This window comes from Delphinapterus leucas, chromosome 1 (assembly GCF_059928025.1).
Source record: "Delphinapterus leucas isolate spDelLeu-1000000601 "Yukka" chromosome 1, BTC_Dleu_Yukka2, whole genome shotgun sequence".
Lineage (NCBI taxonomy): Eukaryota > Metazoa > Chordata > Mammalia > Artiodactyla > Monodontidae > Delphinapterus > Delphinapterus leucas.
Genome location: NC_143129.1, coordinates 182,480,862 through 182,501,212, shown reverse-complemented (window position 1 = coordinate 182,501,212; position 20,351 = coordinate 182,480,862). Strand labels below are relative to the sequence as shown.

At 47.0% G+C, this 20,351-nt stretch overlaps 1 protein-coding gene across 6 annotated transcripts in view; it reads left to right on the top strand.

Annotated features, from left to right (window-relative positions):
- Window positions 1–20,351, top strand: part of PEX14 (peroxisomal biogenesis factor 14) — a 144,990-nt gene that overhangs the window by 108,473 nt on the left and 16,166 nt on the right. For all 6 annotated transcript variants that reach the window (XM_089901567.1, XM_022598757.2, XM_022598760.3 and 3 more), the window contains 2 exons: window positions 1,502–1,630; window positions 18,390–18,475. In XM_089901567.1, coding sequence (XP_089757693.1) covers window positions 1,502–1,630; window positions 18,390–18,475 — 215 coding nt within the window. The remainder of the gene's footprint in view (window positions 1–1,501; window positions 1,631–18,389; window positions 18,476–20,351) is intronic.

Below are 20,351 nucleotides of genomic sequence, written 5' to 3'. Positions count from 1 at the left end.
AAGAGGGAAAGGGATGCGGTGTTAAGTGGGGAGGGACCTCAAGTGCTCGGTGCAGAGAGGAGAAGAGAGGGTCCAGGGCCATTTAGAATAGTTCAGGAATTCTCCCTTGACCACTTGTGGTGGGGCATGAAGAGTTTGAGGGGCGGCTGCAGCCAACTCACATGCCAGCGTAGTGTGGGGCAGCGCTGTGCTTAGAGCATTGATGGGCTCCGCCGGCTAGCCCCTTGGCACAGAGCTCGAGGCACCATGCTTCGGGAGATGTTGACCCTCAGAGCCTCCTTGTACTTCACCTCCCCCAGGGACAGATAGACCAGGCTGCGGACCTCCGATGGAGAGCTGCCGGCCCGATGTGGACGAGCTCTCGGCTCTAGTTTAAAAGTTCTGTGCTGTGGCTGGACTGAATGTCGGGATTCCCAGAACAGCTCGGGCCGGCCAGAGTGCTCTTTTGCAAAGACTAGCAGTGACCTCACACCTGCTTCTCCCAGTCGCAGCACTTGGAGCATTTCTGTGCACACGGCTGCTTCCCCTGCGACACAGAGCTGCCCTGTGGGGAAGTCTCTCTCACACCTGTGCGCCACTCCTTGTGCAGGTGCTTTGGATTGGTCAGTGCCCTCGTCCTCTTCCCCCAGAGCCGGCGTCCCTGGTCTGCCTCTGACCTGTTGAAATATTCCAGCTGTGCGCCCACTGGAAATGTCTTCCTGGGTTTTTCACTTGCCTTTTATTCCTCCTTGGGCAAAGCCTCTCCACATGTCATAGCCACTGCAGATGGCGCCCTGCAATTTCCTGATGTCCCAAGTGCACTGTGGTTTAGAGTGTTGGGAGGATTTTTTTAAAAAAAGGAAAAAGAAAAACTAGCCAAAGGCGATATAGGCAGCCTGTGATAGTCCAGAGTAATAATCATCTGAAAGTTTGGGCCTGGCCTTGTTTTGATCTGTTTTCTTGTTTTATTTTCTTCTTTACATTCTATATCCCATTCATACTAATCACAGTCAGTCCTGATTTTTCTTTTTATTTCTGCATTTGTCATAAAATAAAGCAAATTATTCCCGTCTTCAGAAACGATCTAGACTAATTAGTCGTCTCACCCAATAATTAGTTTTTTGTTTCCCTGTCTGTTTTCATGCATTATTGTTAGTTTTTTCCCCTCTTTTTTTTAACACCATTACAGATTAAAATGAGCCACATTTGCAGTTTGATGGTATCTGTTTTCGGGGAAGAATGGAGAATTGCAGTACGGAGAGACTTCAAAAGCAGCAATAAACTCAAGGATAAATTAAGGAAATTGAATGAGCCACATTTGGAAGCAGTGTTGAGGCTAATATTCCGTCGCTTAAGGTTAAATTGCAGCTGAGAGAGGTTCCAGAGAATCCGAAATCAGGGAAGCAACTTACTAGGATGCTAGGCATCCTGTGACTCTAAGGTCTTTTCTCAAATGATTTCGTTGCAGCCATGGACAGTGGCAAAAGGTACTCATCTGCAATTATGTCCTCTTCTCCCCCAGGGCTGACGGATGAAGAGATTGATTTGGCTTTCCAGCAGTCGGGCACGGCTGCCGATGAGCCTGCGTCCTTGGGCCCAGCCACACAGGTGATGCCTGTCCAGTCCCCTCACCTCATTTCGCAGCCATATAGTAAGTCACCCGCTCAAACTCTGGCTTTAACCTTGACTGGGATTCAGGACTCTGGCCAAAGGGCAGCGCTTCACGTCTCCCAGAGTCAGCAGGTGTGGTGGGGTGGGGGTGGGGGACTGGGAGTAGGAGATGGCTCTTGGGTTTTTCCAAAAGACTGTGACACACCCAAATCCTCTTCTAGACGAACTTTTAAGTATGTGACAGAGGTTTTAAGACTCAAGGTACCAGAATAAATGAGTTTATTGTATTGTTTCAAGTATTTTGGTTTCAAGCAGGAATCTGTAAAAGTATTTATTGGTTCAGTTTCCGTTTTCTTATATCAGTGCTTTTTGCATGTTACTGTTTCACTAATAAGAACATAAACATCTGATTTATGGGTGCATTCTTGTTTGGTCACTGAAATAATTTGTCTTCTAATTTTATCTTTTAAAGTTAATATTAGTAGATTTAAGCTAGCCTTCCTCACCCCACCCTCCTTTTCTTCCTTCCTTCCTTCCTTGTCCTGGCTATACCATGTATATTTATGTAGTGGCAATCTGTTAGAGAATTTCACATTAAATGTGAAGGTCCTTTTTGAATGCAGCTTTTAATTATTACATGAGAACATGACCCATGAGAGGTTTTCGTTGTTTTTAAATGAAAGCTACTTTTAGCAATAAAGCTTCTTTAAGCTAGTAATAAATGTACACTTCCAAAATATAGGCAGAACTCCTTCCTTAAGTCACTTATGAAAAACCTAAAAAGGCTAAAATTGACTCCAAAGCAATGGAAAATTGCTCAGTTTTGTGTGTTTAACATAAGACTTCAGCCTTGGATCTGCTGTCTTTCAAAATGCCTTTTCTGTAATTGTCTTCATTTTAATGGTCTATCTCGGAAGTTTTCTTTTTTTCAAAACATGTTTTTAAAGTGTCAGATATCAGATTTTAAAAGGCGCAGTTTAAAATGCCAGACTTGTTTTGATCCCCACCACGTGGCCTGGAACCGCCTTCCGGCCCCCACTTCGCCGTCCTTCCCACAGCTAGGGAAGTGCAGTCTTCCGTACAGACAGCGCGGGGGGGGGGGGGGCCAGGCAGTAGGTTAGAATATGCTTTGTGTGTCACAGGTCTCGTTTAGATATCATCTTTCTTTTGCTCTCTGGAAAAGGCTGAATGGGTGAGGCCAGGTAGCACGAACTCAAGCTGAAGCTGATCTATCCGTGGTCGCCTTGTCTAACAAACCACTGGCGTCGTGTGACCTCTGAGACCGGTGCTCAGTGATGAGCCTTGTACTGGGGCTGCTGAGTCAGTGGCAGCTATTTGTCAGCCTGGGACTCATTCTCAGTCCTGGCTGACATTCTTTTCGATCCATTGTGTTGCTTTGGGTCACTAAACATAGTCTCTGTGTTTCTTTTAAACCAAAGGCTAAGTCTCCACACTTTTTCTTCAGGTGTGTCCTTGGGCCCAGGGTTTGATGGGATTTGTTGAGGATGGGCAGTGGCAGCTGGGGTGCAGAATTTTCTAAAATGCACATCTGTTCTATTCCAGCTGTTTCCTCCATGGCTTAATACCAAACAGGTCTCTCCGCTACTTGGAAACTTCTTGCTCAGAACAAATTGTTCTGTTGGTCACAGAGTTGGCCTAAAGCATCATGCATTTGCCTGCTTTCAGTGGGCACAAAGGGTTAAACTGCTAGTCTTTCTGAAGAGGCAAAAGAATGGGTCTGGGAGGGGCGAGTCAGTCATTTAAATCACTCTCCTGCCCAGATCTCTCTGAGAAGAAGCATTACGTGTTTAGGTATTTAGGTAGGAGTATTTTTAAGAGTCTCCCAGCCCTAAAAATAAAATACATCTTCTTAGAGACAGACTCCTTCCTGCTTTGACGCTAGTATAAAAACAATGGTAATGGTAATTTTAAATACCTGGAGTTTTTTAGTTGTCACCCTCGAGCTTCATTCTTCTTGTACCGTTACCCCGCTCCTCTCAGCTTGGGGTTGACTCTACCTCTTCACTTCTGTACTTTTGCCAAGAGGTGTCAAAACTACTCCAAAAAAAAAAAAAAAAAGCTTGATTTTGATTAATATAGAGAAACAAGACTTTGCCTGACTGATAATAAAACTGATAAATGACATTTGAATTACTTGTAGCGGTAATTTATTACATAAAATATCTTTTATTTGACATGCGATTAGTTGCTGGAAGCATCACTCAATCTGACTAGTTTAAACATGCTCTAAAATGAACCCCAGTAAAAACCAGGGCTGTCTGCTTCTGGCGTTATGAAATATACTAATCTTGGAGTGAGGAAAAAATCTGACTTTAAGTATTTAAATGATTAATTGGGTTTATATATTTTTTTTTACCTTTCTAACCCCCTTAATTACAAGCAAACTCAGGGGAGTTTCTGAACTAGGTGTGCAATCTGCATGCTTATCACTGAGGCATTGTCTGCATCCTGGGAGGGATTTATGGCCTCCATTGATGTGTGTTCCTGCAGATTTTACATCTGGAGCTCGGGCAGCCCTTTCCTTCCCATTTCTTGGCTTTTTAAGGACATTCCATCTCTGAGCCCAAGTCTAGAAAATGGGATTTTCTGGGCTCAGCCCCAAACACTAATGTCTCCAGGAAGGGTGGCTTTTCCGAGACCACCCCTGGGAGGCCAGTGCTCGGGGATCGTCACCTCTGGACTTGCCCGCCCTCCTGCTTGGTGGCAGGTGTCCCACTCGGTGCCTCTTATGATATCTCTGCTTTTTGGTGAATGTGGTTGACCTTGAGATGTTAGTGAATGCCAGCATCAGCAAAGAGAACATGGAGACCTAGCAGAAATGGTACCAGTTCATCACTGTTTATTAAGAACCTGCTATATGCTCAGTACAGTATCATGAGAGATTCAAAACATGATCTTTAAGAATCTTACAGGCTCTCTGGGAGAGATAAGATAAACTCTTAAGAAAAAGATAATAATATAAGACATTGTGATTTAATGCCAAAATTAATTATACAGACAAGAAACTCCACAGGAATACAGAAAAGAGAAAAATTAATGTAGGCTCGAGAAGTCAGAGAAGGCTTTGTGAAAGTAGGAGGAGGTTGACACCAGGGGAAGCTTGGTGTCACCTGGTGTGAGAATAAACCAGAGTTGTCAGGGCTTAAAAGAAAGTCGGGTAGAGCTCAGGAAAAGTCAGGCCGGGATGCAAGAGGAAATTTGACATCTTCTGTTTCTCGTTTTGGTTTGTTTTTGTTCGACTTTGAAGCAGGAATCAGTGTGCGTGTCTATGTGCAGAGCCTAACACAGTCCTGAACTAAAGTCCTTGTAAGTGCTTGACTGATTCATTCATTCTAAGATGACTTTTCTTCTTTCCTTCCAGAGAGACAAGAAAGCAAGGTAGCTTTGAAATACAGGCAAGGCCAGTGTGAATTTTGTATGATAATAATTTTTCTTAGGCTTAAATATTCCCCCCCGCCACTGTCTTTGGTAAACAATTTAGGCTTTTTCAAAGACTGACCTACAGTTTCAGTTGCCTCTTCTTAAAATAGGATGTACATGTCTGAGGTTGGTGAAAGGCTTTGACATCTCATTAGAAACCCTGGGAGAGTGTTGTGTGCTCTTTCTCAGTTTGTTTCTCTTCTGGCCCTGGTTAGTAACATAAACTTTCCCTTGATTGTCTTAGGTCCCTGAGGGAGCATTGATTACTGAATACCTGCTGTGTGCCAGGCACTGTGCCGGACCCCTGGGATGGGACGATTAAGGCCTGGCTGGTCTCTCTCTCCAGCCCTCCTGTCCAGTAGGAAAGACAGTTAAGGGAACACAGCAGTGCTATGAGGTCAGCCCAGGATGGTGGCACAGACAAGGTGAAGGGGCACCTCAGAGAGCAGGAGATGCCTAACTGGACCTGGGGCATGATTGGTACAGTGACCAGACAGGATGGACCGGAGCATCCAAACTAAAGCAAAGCCACATGGACGTGAAACCATGTGATGGTCAGAGCGGCTGCAACATGGGATAGGAGTGTCAGAAGAGACGACCCGGGGGAGTTGGCCGCCAGGTCATCTCCCTGACGGAGGACAGTCAAAATCACATGGCTTTTTTACTTTGAAATGCATTGTGTAATTATTTTTGAGGCTGTATTACCTATTTAACTGTATTATTCTTAGACTAATATTAAAATTATTTGTACCATCAGAGCAGATGCTGCGTGGGGAATTAGAGAAGACATGCTGGGTGTGCGCTGGATGCGACAGGGGTCCAGATGCTCTGCCCATAACTCCCTTTCAAATGCCTCCATTCCAACTGGGATGGAGGTTCCCCTTGCCTTGATCAGCCCCCTGTTCGCCACCACACTACACTGAAATATTTACTCACTTCCTATTAAACTGTGAGTTTCTTGAGCTCAGAGGCTTTTTTTTTAATCTATGGCCCGAGGTTCTGACTTAGCAGGTTTTCCAGAAACACTTGTTGAATGAATAAATGATGGTGGACGTGTGCTTGAGAATTGCAAGGCTACCGAGTAATACCATCAACTCTTGGGGTTGATGCCAAGGTAGCCAGTCAGTGAGGCCTCCTATGTGCTCTGTGTGGAGCAGGCTGCAGAAGTAGGGGACAGGCCTTGCTTCAGGAAGCCCCGGTTTAATGTAGAGGGAAGCCCCATGCTTGGGGTAGGACAGTAAAAGCTAACCCATGCCATCTTGTATGGTGTGAATAGTGAGAGCTTTCGGGAGTTAAGAACAAAGGAACCCCCAGGGTGCTGATCTCAGGCCAGGCCTTCTGGAGGAAGCAGGTCCATGGAGACACCGAGAAGCTGGGGGTGGGGAAGGTGTAAGTGACTCTGGAGGTGAGTGTGAACGGAGGTGGCGCTGTGAACAGCCTCTCTGTTCCCACCAAGAACTGAACGGGGAAGAATCTCTCCCGTTTCTCTCTCTCTCTCTCTCTCTCCCTCCCTCCCTCCCTCCCTCCCTCCCTCCCTCCCTCCCTCTCTCCCTCTCTCTCTCTCTCTCTCTCTCTCTCTCTCTTCCATTTCTCTGTCGGTTTAGCACACAAATCTCACTTTTTGCTACATAAAAGTTACTGGTTTGTATATGAAGGAAACATTTCTCTAATTTTGAGGCAATGGTACTTTTCTTCTTTTGTCCATGTGACTGGTTTGGAATAGCAGCTCGTCAAGGGACAGCACCTGTCCGTTTTGTTTGCTTTGCGGAATGCCCAGTGTGATGCCTTGTGGATGCCGAATAAATGCCATGTGTGGATATTGAAGAGCACAGGCGTTACAGTCTGAGTGGAAACATCCTTACCTTAGATTTCTTAGACCATTGAAAGAGCCTTTGGTGTTGGTGGTAGCTAGGATCATGGCTGTGCTGACAGTGCAGCCTGTGTTGGTTGTATAAGATTCTGCAACAAATAACAGTGGTTTAAACAAAACAAAGGACTCTTTTTCTAAGTAAACATAGTCAGTCCAGGCTGCCGTACTGGCCCTGTGGTCCTCAGGGACCCATGCATCGCTCACACCTGGCTGGCATCCAGCTTGTGTTCCAGTGTGACAGCTCCAGCACCAGCTGTCCTCTCTGCTGTCCAACAAGCAAGAACAGGGAGAAGGAAGGGAAAGGGCAAGCCACCTTCTAAGGACACCTCCTGGAAACCGCCCACATCCCTTCCCCTTTCTCCCCATTGGCTGGAACTCAACCACGCGGCCATACCTGTCAGCAAGAAGGCTGAGAAATGCAGTCCTTGTTCTGGTGGGCATGTTCCCAGCTTTTTTTTTTTTTTTTTTTGCGGTACGCGGGCCTCTCACTGCTGTGGCCTTTCCCGTTGCGGAACACAGGCTCCGGACGCGCAGGCCCAGCGGCCATGGCCCGCGGGCCCAGCTGCTCCGCGGCATGTGGGATCCTCCCAGACCGGGGCACGAACCCGTGTCCCCTGCATCGGCAGGCCGACCCTCAACTACTGTGCCACCAGGGAAGCCTGTTCCCAGCTTTTATACCCCATAGAAAGTTTGAGTTGGAATTGACACTAAATTCAGGATAATGATTACCTCTGAGTGAAGAGGAAGATGTGGCTAGTTTCCATGGTATTTGGAAAGTTTTAACCGGTAAAGTAGGTGGGTTTAGGATTGCATCTTATTATCATCTTTCGTAACTTATCTAAATATTACATTCTTTTGTAACTATCAAATAATACAGGGTACCTTTAAAAAGTTGAATTAGAAATCTTACCTCTTGCTTCTTCCCTTGGTCTCAGCTGCTTAACTGAGCAGAGAGAGAGCTTAGAACCCACCCTGCTGGGTACTGTTCTCAGTCACTGCTGACTTCTTTTAGCTCTCTGTCTTTTTAAAAAAAAAAAAATCTGAACAGACTTAAAAAAAAACAACAAAAAACAGCTTTACTAAGGTATATTTTACATAAAGTAATGCATCCATTTTAGTTGTACAATTTGAGTTTTAACAAGTGTACACTGCCCTGTAGCCATCATCATTGTAGAACATTTCTGGCACCCTAGAAGATTCCCCGTGACCTGTTCCCATCCAGTGCCAACCCGCCCTGACGCTGGCGCAACTCCTGGTCTGCTTTCTGTTGCTGCCCATTTAGACTTATCTTTCCTAGGGTTTTGCATGAATGGTACAGTATGTCCCCTCTCATGCCTGGTTTCTTTTGCTCAGCATCATGTTTTTGAGCTCCATCCAAGTTGTGCATATCAGAAGTTGCCTCCTTTTTATCACAGAGCTGTATTCCATGGTTAGGATGCACTGTGGTTTGTTATCCATTTACCAGTTGATGGGCTTCCGGCTTTGGGCTGTTTCCAGTATTGAGCTGTTACGAATAAAGCTCTTTTAAACATTTGTGTACAAGTCTGTGTCTGTTTTTATTTCTCTTGCATAAATGTCTAGGAGTGGAATTGCTAGGTCAGAGGTTAAGTGTAAGTTTCACCTTATAAGAAACTGCCAACCTGTTTTTCAAAGTGGTTGTACCATTTTACATTCCCATCAGCAGCGTCCGAGTTCTGGTTGCTGCATATCCTCTCTAACGGTTGGTATTCTCAGTCTTTTTAATTTTAGCAGCTTTAATGTGTGTGTAGTCGAGACTCAGTCATTTGAGTTTACATTTCTGTGAAGACTAATAGTGTTGAGCATCTTTTTATGTGCTTATTGCCCATTTACATCTTCTTTTGTGAAGTGTCTGTTCCAGTCTTTGTCCTTTTTAAATTATCTTCTTATTATTGAGTTGGAAGAGTTCTTATATATTCTAGATTCAAGTTCTTTGTCAGGTGTATGCATGGTTAGTATTTCCTCCCAGTCTGTGGCTAGCTTTTTTGTTTGCTTTACGTTGCCTTTTGAAAAACAAAAGATTTAAAAATTGATGACATCCATTTATCTTTTTTTTTTTTTTTTTTTAACAATTCATGGTTTTTGTGTCCTACCCGTGAAGCCTTTGCTTACCCCAAGGTTGGAGAGATTTTCCCATGTTTTCTTCTTGAAGTTTTATAGTGTTAGCTTTTATGTTGAGGTCTGTGATTCACTGTCAGTTAACTTTTGTGTGTGGTGTAATGTGAAGGTCAAGGTTCATTTTTCCCTAATGGCTGTCCCCTTGTGCCACCACCAGATGTTCAAAAGATTATCCTGTCCCCAGTGAGTTATGTGTCCCTTTATCAAAATGCAGTTGTTTATATATACATGGGTCTGTTTCTAGCCTTATTTAAAAAAAATTTTTAAGCTATTGAAGTATATTTTACACACTATAAAACCCGCCCATTTCAAGTGTCCAATCAAATGATTTTTAATAACTTTACTGAACAATGCACTCATCTATCAGTTTTAGAGCACTTTCATTCTCCAAATAAGATCCTTTGTGCTCATTTACTGTTAATCTTACCTCATCTCCAGGCAACCACTAAGCTACTTTCCACCACTGTAAATTTACCTTTGCTGGGCATTTCAGGTAAATGGAATCATACAGTATGTGATCCCTTGTACCTTCCTTCTTTCACTTAGCATGTTTTTGAGGTTCTCCATGTTGTATCATGTAGCACTACTTCCTTCCTTTTTGTTGTTGACTAGTATTCGATTGTATGGATGGGCCACATTTTGTCTGTCAGTTCACCAGCTGGTGGACGTTTAGGTTGTTTCCAGTTTTGGCCACAGAACTCATGCTGCTGAGGGTGTGTGTGGGCAAGTGTGTGGACGTACGTTCTCATTCCTCCTGGGTAGCCATCTAGGAGTGCGATTGCTTGCTCATGTGGCAGTTCTATATTTCTGGCTTCTTAGTATTTTTTCTTATCAGCTTTTCTTTAAAATTTATTTTATTTTTGGGTCTTCGTGGCTGCACGCAGGCTTTCCCAAGTTGCAGCGAGCGGGGGCTACTCTTCGTTGCAGTGCGCGGGCTTCTCATTGCAGTGGCTTCTCTTGTTGCCGAGCACGGGCTCTAGGTGCGTGGGCTTCAGTAGCTGTGGCACACGGGCTCAGTAGTTGTGGCTCGCAGGCTCTAGAGCACAGGCTCAGTAGCTGTGGTGCACGGGCTTAGTTGCTCCGCGGCATGTGGGATCTTCCCGGACCAGGGCTTGAACCCGTGACCCCTGCATTGGTAGGAGGATTCTTAACCACTGCACCACCAGGGAAGCCCTCTAATCAGCTTTTTTGAAGTATAATTTATATACAATAAGATTAATCCATTTTAAGTGTACACTTTGATGAGTTGTACATACTGTAACTCAACTCGTGTAACCAATACTATGGTTTCATGTACTATAACGAAAGACTAAAATTTCATGTGAATGGAATCATACAGCACATATTCTTTTGTATCTTAACGTAATGCTTTTGAGATTGATCCAGGTAGAAAATATTTTAGACTTTGTGAACTACACATTTCTGTCACATATACCCCCCCCGCCCCCCCATCCTTTAAAAATATGAAAACCATTCTGAGCTCACAGCTGAAAAAAAAGCAGGATGAGGTGGGCCTTGGCCAACTGGGCAGAGTTTGCTAACTCCCGTGACTCTGATATATGGTTATTTCACAATTTGTTTATCCATTGACCATTGGTGGCTGTTTGGGTTGTTTCCAGTTTGGGGCTATTATGAATAATGCTTCTATGACATTCATGTACAAGAAGTCTTTGTATGCATAGATATTTCCTTTCTTTTAGGTAAATACTTGAGAGTGGAATGCCTTAGTCACATGTTAGGTGTATGTTTAACTTTGTAAGATATTGTAAACCTATTTTCCAAAATGGTTGTGGCATTTCATTTTTTTTAAACATTTTTTCTATATTATTCTTTAAAAAAAAATTTTTATTTTTTGGCTGTGCCACGAGGCATGTGGGATCCCAGTTCACCAACCAGGGATCGAACCCTCGCCCCCTGCAGTGGAAGCGCGGAGTCTTAACCACTGGACTACCAGGGAAGTCTCCTGGTTGTGCCATTCTACATTCCTGTCAGCAATGTGTGAGAATTTCAGTAGCTCCACATCCTTGTCAACATTTGTTATTCTCAGTTTTTAAGTTTAACCAGTCTAATGTGTAGGTAATAGAATCTCATTGTACTTTTTGTGTTTCTCTAATGACTAGTGATGTCAAGCATATTTTCATGTGTTTATTGGCCATTCATGTACTTTTGTGAAGTGTCACTTTTAAAAATCACCTTGTTTGTCTTTTCATTATTACGTTGTGAAAGGTCTTTATATATTCTGGTTACAGGTCCTTTATCAGATATATGTTTTATAGATGTTTTCTCCCAGCCTATGGAGATGTTTTCTTGACAGTGCCTTTTGAAAAGCAAAAGCTTAAAATTTTGATGATGTCCATTTTATCATTTTTTTTTCCTTTTATGATTCATGCTTTTTTTGGTTGTTTTTGTTTTGTTTTGTTTTTAAAAGATTTTTTGATGTGGACCATTTTTTTAAGGTCTTTATTGAATTTGTTACAATATTGCTTCTGTTTTATGTTTTGGTTTTTTGGCCGGGGGGCATGTGGGATCTTAGCTCCCAACCAGGGATCGAACCCTGCACCCCCTGCATTGGAAGGCGAAGTCTTAGCCACTGGACTGCCAGAGAAGTCCCTGGTTCATGCTTTTTGTATCTTAGGATGTGTTTGCCTACCCCAGGGTTGCAAAGATTTTCTTCTGTGTTTTCTGTTTTCTTACAGTTTTTTCTTTTTTGTTTAGGTGTATGGTCTATTTTGAGTTAAATTTTATGTATGGTGTAAGGAAAGGGTCAAGGTTCATTTTTTACCCCCCTACAGATATCCAGTTGTCCCAGCACAATTGTTGTGAAGATTATCCTTTTCTCATAGAACTGCCTTGGCTTCTTTGTCAAAAATCAGTTGACCACACAAGCATGGTTCCATTTCTGGACTCTTCTGAATTCTTACAGTTTAATTAGAGCTCATATTTTTTAGTCTGTGAGTGAAGATATGGATATGCCTCTCAGTGTCCTTCCTGCCTAAAGATGACACTGCTGATAGCATTGCAGTCCATGAGAAGTGGAAAAGATCGTCTTTCACAGGATGTTCATGTGAAGACAGGCCTTGGGTTTTCAAATGTGACTTCTGTTGAGCTGCTGTGGTGCCTTTGCCTTCCAGGCTGCCCAGGTGCTTCTGTTCAGAGCAGAGCTGCTCTGTTACTAGTTGCTGTGCTCTGGGTCGGTTTGTCTTTCTGGCCGCTGCCAGCCATCCACAGCTCAGCCTGTGGTACCTTTCAGCTGGGCACCAGTCTCCCTGTGCATTTAGCCTGGCAGTCCTTTCCTGTAACAAGCACTGATCTGGCAGACTGGCTTTATTCCAGTACCTCACTGTGGATGAGCCTGTCTTATCATTCAGTTTTCAGCGTGCCTTGCGAACAAAGCTGATGGGATGATTTGAGAAGCTACTGCTGTGTGGAGTCACGGCTCCAGCCTTGAAGAGCCTGGAGGAGAACGCAGCTAGGCTTGCCCAGTGCCTGCCACTGCCCTGCCCTGGGCTCAGGCTGCCAGCCTCCCCTAGGACTTGATAGCATCTCCCTGTTGTCAGGATCCAGATTGTCTCAGCAGGATGATTTCATGACAGCTTTCAGCTCTCTTTTGTTGATGACTCTTTACTGGATTGTGGGATTTCCTTGGTGTCCGAGAGTCCCTGAGTCGGTGGTTTCGTGCTGTGTTGTGTGCGTGATTCCTGCTCCACATGTGTGTCCTTATTTGGTGATGTCTGTTCTCGCCTGCTAGGTGAGACTCTCTTGGTAGGTTGAGATACAAATAAAGGAACTGAGTAATGTTGGTTTAGTTGGTGTTCAGTGAAGGGTTAGGGAGCCCTAGGGTTCAGCTTTCCTGCCCCTGAGGCGGCTGCCATATACCATGGATTCACCGGAAGCCCTAGCCTTTTGGGCAGGCAGGCCCTGTGGACACTGTCAGAGGTCAGGCTAGTTGATGGAGTCCTTGAGAGGGCAAGGAAGGCGTTGAGTTCCAAGGAACCTGACGTTCTTCTCCCTACAGTAGTCTGGCCTCTGACCTCGTTGCAGCCTCAGACATGAAGGCAGTCCCAGAAATGCGCAGCTCTGCAGGATGAGAAATGCTGCCACAGTCGACTGCCTGTCCATCCTCAGGAGAGGCCAGCCGTGAGGTGCTGGTGAAGTGCTGGGCCTTTCGACGAGCTGGGGGGTCAAGCCCGTTGGGCGAGTGCTGGAGACAATTGGAATCTGAATGACAGTAAAAAATATCATTGTCCCTGGGTTCTTCATCTTCTTCTTTTGTTTTTTATTTTTTGGGCATTTCAGTAAATTTTTATTTAAGTGGCCAGAAGTATAGAGAGTGGTACTTCAATAGAGTTCTACCATTTAAAGGTCCTTTGATGATAAATGTGTAACAGTGGAAAGTGTGCTAGTTTGGGATTCAGAAGACCCAGGTGCTAATTTGGCATGGACTACCTGTTACCTTACAGGCATGTACATAATATCTCAGAGTCTTTGTTCTGCATCTGTCCGTTGAGAGATTTGGGCTAGAAAATCTTTTAAGACCCTTGATAAATCTGATGAAACTTGAGTTGTCTTTCTTTTCTACCTCATCGAGATAGGCAAGTGACAAGATGTAGAGAGATTATTCCGGGCACTGAATTGCCACAATTATTAGCAACACAAGAGAAGTCAAAAAAGCTGTCCTGTGAGTGAGATTACTGATTCTCTTCGTGCAGTGATGCTGACAGGTAGGCCTGGGTAAATGGTGTGAGTTCACAAACTTGTTTGTTTACCTTGTTGTTCCTAAGCCTGTGGAAAAATGTAGGCAGGCACCTAAGGCAACGCATTCTGTATGTCACAATTTCAAGGCAGCCTTTTTTACTTAAACCCTTCTCTGTGTATTCTAAGTCATTTTTCTCTGCCCGTACACCTCCCAAACTTCACTCAAGTTCTTCCTTTTCTCTTGTTGTCCTAAGAATGTCAAAATTATTGAGTCTTTTCATTTTTACTATGCTGGTGTCTCTGAGAAACTCGCTGACAGACACCTGTTATGACTGATGTATTAACGTTCACTGTCCCTGGGTTCTTTAAATCTAGCAAAAGCTCTGCCGCCTTCAGTCAAATGGTCTGTGCTTGATGAGAAGAGAAAACTGTCTTTGGGACCATCTGGTGGTGGTGTGGAACCAGGCCTCTTGCCAGCTTGGCCCCCAGTCTGCCTTGTCTGCAGGTGGGCGTCTTTGTCAGGCTAGAGGCTCTGAAGCTTTGGAAAAGCTCATTCATTCCACTTCCCTTATTTTTGAGCTGGAGCAGAAGAGCGACTGGCCCTATTTTCTGCCCTTGACTGTATTTTCTGGACATTCAGGAGCCTAGTGACAAGAGGCTGTAGCTCCGAGGTGCCCTGGGTTCCCTCACTGGGGGTCTGCACTGGGCTTAGAAAAAATTGGCCCCAGGGTGGGCAGCGGGGAGGGCTCCAGGTGGTCGTGGCTGGGGTCTGAGCTAGTTTGGGGTCATGCCGAGTGCTTTCTCAGTTGCCCTGGTCTGTACCCCTTGAAAGGCGTGCCATGGATAAGGGTTATCTCCGTCTTAGTTTTTCTCTTTTTTCATTTTGCCACAAGACAGGATTGTATCACACATCTCCAAAACGAGTAAAATGGCATTTCAGCTTCTTGTCTTTATAGACTCTCTGAACTTTAGGAAAGATCATTCTGGTCCCTTTTCATTAATAATGAAAACCAGGGGGCAATAAAACGTTCTTAACGTGAGCACGGCAGAAACAAGGAGCAGTGCGGGGGTGAAGGTGCGGCTGGCGGGGAGCCACAGGTGTCTCTTGGTGCTTGAGGAGGTCAGGCTCCGGAGAGGGGGGAGCAGTGGTAGGAGGGGTCCTGGTTCTGGGACCCCTGACCTGCCAGCATCTGCTCAGCCTCGGCTCTGTTACCCGGAACGAGAGGCTGCACTTCTCAAGGCATGCACTGTGTGTTTGCAGGAAAGAAGAAGGATGCAGCAAACTTTGGGTTCTGGTCCAGTTTTCAGCCCAGTTGCAACTGTTTTCCTGTAAGATATTTAGTGGGTATTTGAGAAGTCACTGGTGAGTAGAACTTTCTGGACATGTGCCCATTTTGAATACTTTCTCTGGGGATTTTTGCAGCACAGATGGACGTTCTGGGTGTGGATTGAAGCCCCACGGAACAGCGTGGGGCTTCAATCCACAGCGACTCTTTAGAAAAGTGGCAAGGTTACTCTGTCTCTGCTTTTTCCTCCTAAAAATGAACTTGCACCAGATGTTGGAATCAAGGCAGTCAGAGCAGAGCAGGCTGAGCCGAGAGAGGTGCCTGCTTGGGACCTGGAGCCTCCTGGCTTCTCAGGGTCACAGTGAAAGGTCTACCTCAGTGGTCTCAAGAGTTTTCCATTTCACGATCAGCGGTCGCTTCTCTATGTCGCTCCGCATCGGATGGGGGTGTTCACTGCAGGTCAAAGCAGCAGAGCTCCCTTCTGGAGACAGTGTGTAGACGTGAACCCTGAGTGTCACTGTGCAACCCTGGAGAGGAGTGGGGAGTCTTGGCTCGCCGTGACCCAAACCCCAGAACCCGTTAAAGAATAGATCGATAAGTTTACATAAACATGAAAACACTCTGTGCCACAAAAAGCAGACCGTAAGCAGAGTCAAAAGAAAACTATACTAGGAAGAATTTTTACAACTCCTTTCACAGACAGAGGGTGAATTTCCCTGTTGTATAAGAAGTTTCCATGAATTGAGGGAGGAAATTTAATAAAGAAATTGAGTAGAAAAGTAGGGAACATATAGTATACCAAAAAGGAGGTGCAGGTGAAAAGATTGCTCAGTCCTCACTTGTAATAAGGTAAATGCAAATTAAAGCTAGAGGGAGGTACTATTGCTTTGCTCTAGTACTGGCAGAAATCTGTGCGTGTGCTTAACCCATTATGTTGGGGTGGCTCTGAGGAAACATGTGGGAATGAACTGGTTCAGCCCCCGTGGAGGACAGTTTGGCAGGCTATCTCAGACTGCTGTGGCCCAGCCTCCTGGGAGTTCACGTTTACAGATGGACTTGTACATGCACATGAGACGCCATATGTACACGCTCACTGATGGCAGCGTTGTGTGAAATAGGAAAAGACTGGGATCCTCTAAATGTCCATCATTAGGGAATTGGTTTAATGGAATATTATGCAGCTTTAGCAAAAAAGAAGAATGAGAAATGGGGGGAAAGAGAAGGAAAATAATGCCCATGTGTGTTGCCTCATACTTGCATAAAAATTCTCTGCAGGGTAAAGAAGAAACTATTAACACAGTGGTTCTTGGTGGTGGAGGAAGCCTCTTTGCAGTAGGCTGACATGTGCTGCGTGATGTTTAGACCATGTGCGTGTATTACCTATTCAAAAACTGTAAGCTCAACAAGGGAGTTGATCACAGTCTGTGCAGGAGACCCGGGCTGGGCCACATTGGGAAACTCACGTGGAATCCACAGGCGGGGCAGGGTCGGGTGGCCAGGGAGAGACGCTCTTCCAGGCTCTCCCATCACCATCATCTCTGCCTCCTGAGAGCCCCCTTCAGCAGCTCAGGGAGGAGGGAGAGTCCGCCTCGCCCCCTTGGAGGTCTTTGCCACTTGGATCCCCCGATCAGACTGCATGCCAGCAGCCCCTCCTCCCCATGTGCTCATGTCCTGCCGAGGACTTTAAGAACCGCCCCTCTCCTGCTCTCCTTTGGTCATGAAGCGCCAGGACGTGGCCAGTACCTGCAGGCCCAGGGGAGGGGGATGGCTGGAGCCGCAGGTGTCCATCTCAGAGGAGATGAGGCGCCCGGCCGCGTGTGGAGTGTGGTGGCTCTTCCTCCCTCACCTTCTCTCTTAGATCCACTTCCAGATCCCAGGTCCTTGTCGCAGCAGCGTGCCCCGGGTGGGTGCCTTCTGGGTCACTGTCCTGGCACCTGGTCTGAGTCCACAGACTGGTGGTGTCCTGCACCACTGATGGTTCTGCAAACAGTGGCCCACGCACCACCACCACCCCCCGCCGCCCCCTGCCCAGTGGCCGGTCCCTTGAGAGGAGGCAGCTGGGTGGCCTGAACGCGGCTGCTCCAGGTAGACGTTCCAGAAGGAGCTCGTGCTTTCCCATGTGCCTGACAGAATCGCTGGGCGTCACATCAGATTATGGGCATGAAAGCACTTGTAAACAGTTCATGGGGAAGGTTATGAAGTAGAAAATTCTCCTCTCCTCCTCTGGAACTAGAAGTTCATTCAGGGCTTGGAGGGGACTTTGTGTTCCAAAGGGCCTGACCCTACATGAAGACCGGCTGCCTGTGTCCGGATCCCCTGAGACGGTCCGTCCTGGACTCAGTCCCTCTCGCCTTTGGAGGCCCCTTGCGGTAGCCTCTCCCTGCTTTCTTGCCTCCGCGGCCTCCCACCTGTAGCTGCCCTCCGTGCTCCCTGATGTTGTTCTCCCAGAACACAGAGCCGTGACCACGTCACTCCCTGGTTCAGAGCCTTCAGTGACCCCGCTGCTTGTGAAACGATGGCCAGGTTCCTTGAGTGCGCTCACCGCCAGGCCAGCCTTTCCCACCTTCCCCCCACCCCGCTCCCCCCACCGCTCCCCTCTCTGCTCTTGCTGTCTCTTGGCCAGCAGTAGCCCCCTCACCCTGGGTGAAGCCCAGGGGATCCCCCGTCTGCTTGAGCACAAGTCATCCTCAGCCTTTGCACTTCCTTGTCCCCTGCCTGGAGCGTCGTGCCCAGGACCGCACAGGTCTCGGCATCCTCCTCCACCGAGGCCCTGCCATCCGCACTCTCTCCTGGTCCCGTTCGGTGCTCTCAATCGCTGTCTGGAGCCACCTCGTTCGGTCGTTGGTAGGCTGCCTCCTCTCCACCAGGCTCCATGTGAGAGCAGAACAGAACAGGGCAGGGGTCTCGCCACCGCTGTAACCCGTGCCTACGGCACTGTCGTGCACCCTGTCAGGGCTTCATCAAGTTGAATAAACAGGTGATGCAGCCTTTGCCCTGCTCTGAGGTGGCTCCAGGCTCATGTAGGAGGGTGTGTGGGCATGTATTCGTGCACACCTAGGTGTGCTCATGGCAGCCTCACTGGATCCTTTATTCCTCGAAGTGGGGCCTGTGCCCTAGGTCTTCAGATCGCCTCTGCCGCCCGCCTCCCACCCCGGGCCTCAGCCTGCCTAGACACCAGCCCACGGCAGCTGCGCAGTCCAGGGGCCTGGGAGGAGGAGGGAGGCGCAGCCCGGCCGCATCCTGATCTCACCCCCATCCGAGCACGAGACATACCCCCCGACTGAGATGAGGGGCCTGAATCCACGTGCTCTCCTGCCTCAGGGGGGTCGCCAGTGCCTCTTCTCCTGACGTGCCTTTTCCCCCGACCTTAGGCCCTGCGGGTTCCCGGTGGAGAGATTACAGCGCCTTGGCCATCATCATGGCAGGGATAGCGTTTGGCTTTCACCAGCTCTACAAGGTAAGCTGCCCCTCCCTGCACCCCCTGGGCGCTGCCCTGAGCCCGGGGGCAGCAGTGGGTCTGCCTGCAGAGGCTGAGCGCCCTGATGATCTCTCGCTCGCTGAGGGGCGTCCAGGTCAAGTCCTGGTCCTGTTCCCACCCGGGTGGGTGCGCTTGGCAGGTTCAGACCCGCCTCATCTGCTTCACTCGGCATCTCCCCTCCAAGTCCCTGTGCAGCAGGGACCCCGTCGATCAATGAGCCACATCAGGTACTTAGAACAGTGCCTGGCACTTATTGAGCAGGCCAGACCTTTTTGAGAGACAGAATAACGTGTGGTTAAGGGCATGAACGCTGGAGCCCAGCTGCCTGTGTTGCATCCTGGCTCTACCACTTGGCAGCTGTGTGACCGCAGGCTCAGCGGTTCTGTGTGTAACATGGGGACAATAGTATCTACCTTACGAGGCTGTTGTGATGCTGAAAGGAGTCACTGCTCCCCTGGGAAGTGCTCTGCGCCCAGAACACAGGAAGCGCTCTGCACGCTCTTGAGAATCTCAGTACGAACGTATCTACAGGATCTACCTTTTCCCCCTATGTATTGTGTTGGCATCCATGTAGACCTAGGGTTTTTCATGGACTACGTAGTCAACCCTCAGGATCCCAGAGTTCATTGCTTACAACGGAGCTGCAGGCAGGAAGTAACATTTACTTCCTTGATACCAGATACTAATCAGACACTAATTACCAGCTACTAACTTTGATTTGAAGCAAGTTGAGTCTTTTTTAGAAGATGCAGAGCCAGGGTAGGTCCCCAGAGACAAAAGGTAAAAGAGTGGCTGGAGGACTTACTCTCTGCTGGCCCTTTCCTTCTGAGGCCACCTGCGACTCCATCTCTGATTTGGAGATTTTTAAAAAAGAATCTGAATGACTATCCAGACTCATGTTGTACTTTTTTTTTTTTTTTTTTGGTCACGCCACGCAACTTGCTAGATCCTAGTTCCCTGACCAGGGATCAAGCCTGTGCCTACTACAGTGGAAGCACGGAGTCCTAACCACTAGACCGCCAGGGAAGTCCCCCCATGTTTAACTTCTAGCACATGAAACATGTTTCAGCATTGTACTATGGGATTCTTAATTTTTCACTTAAGTGCAAAAGCTGATGACAGAGTTGTAGCAGAATATAATCTTTTCAGTGTAACATTTATTCTTGAAGTTGGGAATCTCCACATTAGAAATCCAGAAACAAGATGTTCTGGGTCCTGGGACTTCTTCCTCTGATGCCATTGTGTCCTGAAAGTCTATTTCCAACCACTGACTGCATACAGTCACCAGGAAGAAGAATATGCTAAGACAGGATTCTCACATCAATGTCCCGGCTCTACTAAGCGGTACCTGATAGTCACATGGCTGCCCTTGGACGGCCTATGACCTGGTGGAGACAGAAAGCGTAGCTCCCCTTGGAGCAAAGCAGAGATAGCATCAGTTGTTTCCACGAAGCTCTCATCTTTAGTCTCTGCTTTAAAAAAGAAGAGACATTGGGGCTTCCCTGGTGGCGCAGTGGTTGAGAGTCCGCCTGCCGATGCAGGGGACACAGGTTCATGCCCCGGTCTGGGAAGATCCCACATGCCGCGGAGCGGCTGGGCCCGTGAGCCATGGCCGCTGAGCCTGCGCGTCTGGAGCCTGTGCTCCGCAATGGGAGAGGCCACAACAGTGAGAGGCCCACGTACCGCAAAAAAAAAAAATGAAGAGACATTGGAAGATTAGTCACGATGGTGACAAGAGAATTTAAAAAACATCTGCTAAATTAAAAAACAAAAAGGAGAGGTAAGCTGTTATCTTGTTTTATAAATATGTAAAGATTTAGGCTGGGGTAGTGTATGTGTTCCCTTCCTCGGCATT